This window comes from Juglans regia, chromosome 6 (assembly GCF_001411555.2).
Source record: "Juglans regia cultivar Chandler chromosome 6, Walnut 2.0, whole genome shotgun sequence".
Taxonomy (NCBI): Eukaryota; Viridiplantae; Streptophyta; class Magnoliopsida; order Fagales; family Juglandaceae; genus Juglans; species Juglans regia.
Window position 1 is genome coordinate 1,211,405 of NC_049906.1, and position 6,383 is coordinate 1,217,787.

Genomic DNA, 6,383 nt, shown 5'->3' on the forward strand with positions numbered 1-6,383 from the left:
TTTATCTGAATTGAGTAATTCTTTTGACGTTAGTAATTTAAATTTGATCGAATATATTTTAATAAGCTAAAATCTAGTGGATCATAAATTAAGGACCACGTGGGGAGCAACTCGATCGATCGAGCAGAAGGAATTCTATAAATAGCGACTTTACTAGCAAGCTTGAGATAACAAGCTAGGCAGAGAATTTAGGTGGCGGCCGGGGGAGAGCTGAAGAACACAGAAGAAAGGCAGCAGGAGTACTAGTGCTGTGTCTTTCTTTAAGATCAAGAGTTGGAAAAATGGGAATATTGAATATTAGGATGAATCTCATCCTGGGGTTCCTAGGACTTTCACTTCTGAATGGGCTTCTCCTTTGCAAAGGCGACGTCCATTACTACGATTTTGTTGTAAGCACTCACTTAATTAGATCATCTTCTTTTGGTGATCAAATATGTATCATTATTTGGTTTGTAAATATATATTTCATTCTTATGATCAGCATGCAATAATATTAATGTCATGAACTAATATCTGCAACCTGGAATATATATATATATTTATATATATGGATCACCATTATTCTGATCTTTTGGCTTGGATTCATGTCGTTGATATTGCAGCTGAAAGAAACAAATTATACAAGGCTGTGTAGCACAAAGAGCATCCTGGTTGTAAATGGTAGCTTCCCAGGTCCCACAATTACCATTCGCAAGGGGGATACTGTGTTTGTTAATGTCCACAACCAAGGATTATATGGGGTCACCATCCACTGGTATTATTAATTTTCTCTGTTTCTGTCTCTCTCGTGATTGACAATTAATACATACACCATTAATTTGGACGCTTTCGAAAATGAGATTCTATTGACATTAGTTTAAATTTCGTAAGAATAATAAAAAGCTAGCTATTGCTCATCATGATGAGGTAGGCTGGTAACATATTGAGAAGTTTATGATTGAGAAATGTTTTCACCGCAAAAAATCTCACAAAAGTAAACACACAAGCTAATGTAGCTTGATATGGTATGTTATATTGTAAAGTTAATTTATTGTAAATTAAATCTAACGTATTATAAAGTCACGCCAGTTTGTAAGTTTACTTTTATGAAATATTTTTGTGACTGTAGTAATTTTCTAACTGATTTGGAAGTAAGCATTCAAAATTATCACAGCATGCGGGTGAAAGGGTTACACTTTTCTATAGCTTAAAATAATACATTAGATCAAATTTCACGACTCAGTAGTCAATACTATTTTGAGAAGCAGAATTTCTTACTTATGAATCTAGAAGCATCAATGCATTGCATTTTCTTTTTGTATGCAGGCATGGAGTGAAACAGCCAAGGAATCCATGGTATGACGGCCCAGAAAATGTTACCCAATGCCCAATCCCAGCTGGAACAAACTTCACTTACGAGGTTATCTTTTCTGATGAAGAAGGAACTCTTTGGTGGCATGCTCATAGTGACTGGTCTCGTGCTACAGTTCATGGTGCTATTATCATTCTACCAGCTGTGGGCACAAAGTATCCATATCCACATCCTGATGCACAGCAAACAATTATACTCGGTATGATAATTCTCTTACCTCAATCATGGGTTCCTATTTTGGACAAGGATATAATATAGATATCATTTGGAAGTCCTACAACATTTATGTACGTACAGCTAGCTTGCATTAATTACATGCGGATTCTTTTTTTTTTTTATAAAGGGGTGAGAGTTTTGAACCCAAGTTTTCCATTTGGAGAACCGAGTCATATGCCATCAAGCCATCAGTCTCTTCACAATTACTCTTATGCATTCAATGTTATAAAATTCGATAAAAATTAGCAAGCTTAATTGTGTTGGTTTTAATCATTTGTTCCAAACTAACAGTTCCTAGATTTCAAATTGTACCATTTACAAAACAAAGTACCACATGGCCAATTATATGAATAAAACAGCTAGTGTAATAAAAATAAAAAGCAAAAGAAAAAAGTACCACGTTGATAGTTCTTACGAAGTTTAAAATGTTCTGTAGGATCATGGTTTAAGGGGGATCTGAAGGCCATACCGGAAGAGGCCCTCGTAACGGGTGGTGATCCAGAATTGTCAGATGCCTATACCATCAACGGACAACCGGGAGACTTGTACGAATGTTCGAAAGGTACTTAAACAGTTAGGCATATGGATGGATTAATGAACATATAGTAGGAATTACATATATATATATATATATAGTACTTGATGTTATGTAATGACATTCTCAAATAGAAATACTTGGCTACAAAAGTAATTTCACAAACTGATATAGTTTGATATAGTTTATTAGATTTTTAAGTTACTTTTATTCTAAAGTAGATCTAACGGATCACATGAAAGTCGCCTCAATTTATGAGTTTATTTTTGTGAAATTTCTTTATGGCTGCTCTCCTCAAAAGATCACAATTTATCTCTTCATTAGTACCTAGTACTCTCGATCGTTCTCTATGGTTCTTTTGTCCTTCTCAACAGAAAAGGATCAAGCCATTTGGATATAATTATTTTGTGCTGAATCAACAAAATTAATTAATTTCTTTCTATGTTGCAGAGACAACATATCGTCTACTGGTGGACTATGGAAAGACCTATCTTCTACGCATAGTAAACGGCGTGATGAATCAAGAACACTTCTTTGGAATCGCCGGCCACAATCTGACGGTTGTAGGGACAGATGCTGCATACATCAAGCCCATTGTAACAGATTACATAATGATAACCCCAGGGCAAACCATGGATGTTTTGGTAACAATGAACCAAAATCGCAGTTACTATTACATTGCTTCGACTCCTTTTGCTGATACCAATGCTCCATTTGACAACACCACAACAACAGCAATTATCCAATACAACGGGAAATATGCAGCACCCTCATCCATTCCCATGCCAAAACTTCCTAGTTATAATGATAAAGATGCAGCTGAAAGCTTCATCAATAGCTTGAGGTCCTTGGCAAGTAAAGAACACCCTATCAATGTCCCTATGGACATCACTCGACGGATTTATATGACTATTTCAATTAACCAGATTGCTTGCCCTAATTCTTCGTGTTCTGGGCCTAATGGCAATCGGTTTTCTTCTAGCTTAAACAACATAACCTTTTCGACCCCCTCTATCTCTGTCCTGCAAGCATATTACAAGTAATACTGCCTCTCTCTCTCTCTCTCTCTCTCTCTCTCTCTCTAGAATAAAGGTTATCATGCATGGAACTTAGAAATGCTAGTTATACTTGCGTGCGTATTATGATCATTAATTATTAGAATTGTTACCATATGTATTGGAAGTTGAAGCTGTGCAAGGAGATTCACTTATCTCAAAGCTGCAAAATGGGAGGAATAATGCCAAGCTTCCGATTAAAAAAATATAAAGAGATATTGCATGTCTGTGATGTTTGCAGGAGGTTGAGTGGAGTCTACACTACAGATTTTCCAGAAGAGCCGCCATATTTTTTCAACTTCACAGGAGATGTGGGAGACAACACACTGTACCCAACTCAAGGGACAAAAGTGATAATGTTGAAGTATGGTGAAGCGGTTGAATTGGTGTTTCAAGGGACTAATGTTGCAGACGCCCCAGAGAACCATCCAATGCATCTGCATGGATTTAGCTTCTATATGACGGGGATAGGTTCAGGGAATTTCAACAATGAAACTGACCCAAAGAATTTTAATTTAGTTGATCCACCAGAGGTTAACAGCATTGGGGTTCCAAAGAATGGATGGGCTGCCGTCAGATTTGTTGCCAATAATCCGGGTACGTTCTCTACCTACCTAGCTATCTAGTTATTAATTGATGGGAATCATGTGACATATTTATATATATATATATATATTAGCTAATTAACATAAATCTGTAATTTTCAGGGGTATGGTTTATGCACTGCCATTTGGAAATTCATGCAACATGGGGCATGGGCATGGTGTTCATAGTGACAAATGGTCCCACTAGGGATACAAGCATGCGCGTACCACCAGCTTATATGCCTCCTTGTTCCAAGACCTAGTTTAAGCTTCTTATAATTCTTGATCTATATGCTTGCTTCAATCATAATATTAATGCCTCGATGTAATAATGTTGCGAGTTACTTATATTTCTTGAAGAAATAAAGGAGTTGAAATGATATACATTCAACTTAATTCCATTAATGGTTCTAATTAGAACTCTTTGGAAAATAATTAGTCGTCAGTTTTTGACAAGGAAGAGTACTAGTACGGACTTCGTTTTGATTTTATCAATTTCTTAATGATCTTGGTATACCTCGCATAAATTTATTACGCTAGATACAGTTTTACACACTTCTTTTGAAAAAATGTGGTCTACCTTTAAAAATGGGTCGGCCTAATTAATTTCTCAAATTTTTTTTTTTTAAAAAAACGAGTGTGCTGAGCCTTATACGTCCTAGCATTGCAAATATCATTTCTCCCCACTATATACCATTAATATTGCGTTTGGATATTTAATGGATTAATTTACGGAAGAAGGCTTGGATTTGGGTTTTTAAAAATCCAAATTTTTTATTTGGATCGTATTAATTATGAGAAAATGTACGTTGATGAGTAACTGTTTTCCTATGTATGTTGTAAACTAAAGGAGCTCTGTTACATTTACTTCAAAGATAAGAAAATATTTAATAGACCAGGCCCTCTTGCCTCAGGTTGAGGTTGGAAAATAGGTGTGAAACATTAATGTTTACGGGCGGTCTGTCAATTGGCAATTCGATGAAGATTAAGGTGTATGTACTATATACAGTAGATGAATTGGGCTTAATTTCATGAAGGCTGGGCTTACAATGAAATGAATTTTGGGAGCTTAAAGCCCAATGGGCCTAGAAAAACCCATATTAAGCCCAGAAAGCCCACAGTCAATATAAAACTTGATGTCCTGGGACAAGATATATAGCCCGACAAGCTCTTCAGGTAGCCTGAAAAACTGTCAAGGTCGGAGAGAGAGAGAGAGATCCGAAGGCTTGGAAGGTGTACGCGTCACCTGTAATTCATATACTTCTTTGTTGCTAACTTGCTACAAAAGAAAGACACGAAAGTCAACTTTAAAATCTCGACTCAGTTGTCTATATTTTAACCATGGGTGGTGCTACGTCCACTGCATTCATTTTTTTTTTTTTGTTATTTTTTTCTATATATTTTTAAATATTTTTAAATATTTTTTAAAAAATAAAAAAATCATAATATTATTAAAAAATACTTCTTTAATTATTAAATAAAATAAAATAAAAAAATCACAACAGTAGAATAAAACTGTAGAATGGAACAGTAAAAATAACATTTTCCTTTTAACTACTATATATATATATATATAGTCGAATGGGTCATACTAGCGCTGCCCAAGATTTACTGTTGGCCATACCACACTACACAAAAATAAGTATTTACGACGGTAACGATTATTTATGATAAAAATAAATTTATTTTGATAAAAAATAATTATTTTTATAAGAAATAACAAATAAGTAGTTTTTTTATAGTGTCGCTAGTTATAAATTTTTTATTTTTTTATTTTGATTTTATTTTAAGTATTTTTTTAATATTGTTAATCATTAAGAAAAAAATAAAAAATAATACACAATTTCACTTATAATCATTTTTTTAACCATTAAGCAAAAATTAAAAATTAAAATACGTAAACGATTGAGCTATAAGTTTAAATTAGGAATTCACTACATTTTTCATAGTCGAATATTGTTGAAGTGCACCAAAATTTATCAGTCAAACAAAGAAGACAGAAAAACGATTTCGTTATGGAGAAATACTACTTTGCCGTCCGAATTCTACAGCTCAAGTGTACTGCTTGTCATTTTAATTCTTTTTATTTAATGTTTAAGAAAATGAATTTAAATATATTGATGTCTTTTTTTATTTTTTAAATATATTAAAAAAATTAATAAAAATAAATTAAAAATAAATTAACCATATAATTGAGATGTGCTACTCAGCGGCAGTGTAACACCGCTCTTTCGTTATATTCTATGTGACTATTGGATATATTCATGATCATCATGTCTAACCGGCACTTCCCACGAGTCTTGCTGCTCATTGCTTTTGTAACTGTAATCATCCAGACAGAGACCACTTTAGACAAGTACATCAAACATCTCAAACTATTTCACCTTTTCAATATTGTCACCTAACTTTTTAAGTAATTATTGCTGTCGTTTTTTCTTCTTTTTGGGTACATATATAATTAATATATATATTTAAAAAAATTTATACATAAATTTTATATTCATACACATCATTTAAAAATATATAAATTTATTATTTTATTTTTATATTTTATGAAATATAAAATATAAAATATTATGATAAAATAATAAAATTATATTTTTCAAGTGATATATAGAACGTGAAACTCAACTGATATATTT

At 33.3% G+C, this 6,383-nt stretch overlaps 1 protein-coding gene across 1 annotated transcript; it reads left to right on the forward strand.

The window, feature by feature from the left end:
• Nucleotides 1–162: 162 nt before the first annotated feature.
• On the forward strand, nucleotides 163–4,155 carry LOC108985630 (laccase-14-like). Its single transcript, XM_035691062.1, has 7 exons — nucleotides 163–389; nucleotides 603–754; nucleotides 1,306–1,550; nucleotides 2,004–2,129; nucleotides 2,553–3,141; nucleotides 3,399–3,754; nucleotides 3,865–4,155. The coding sequence occupies exons 1-7, from the start codon at nucleotides 282–284 to the stop codon at nucleotides 4,002–4,004; spliced, it is 1,716 nt and encodes a 571-aa protein (XP_035546955.1). The 5' UTR covers nucleotides 163–281; the 3' UTR covers nucleotides 4,005–4,155.
• The last annotated feature ends 2,228 nt before the right edge of the window (nucleotides 4,156–6,383 follow it).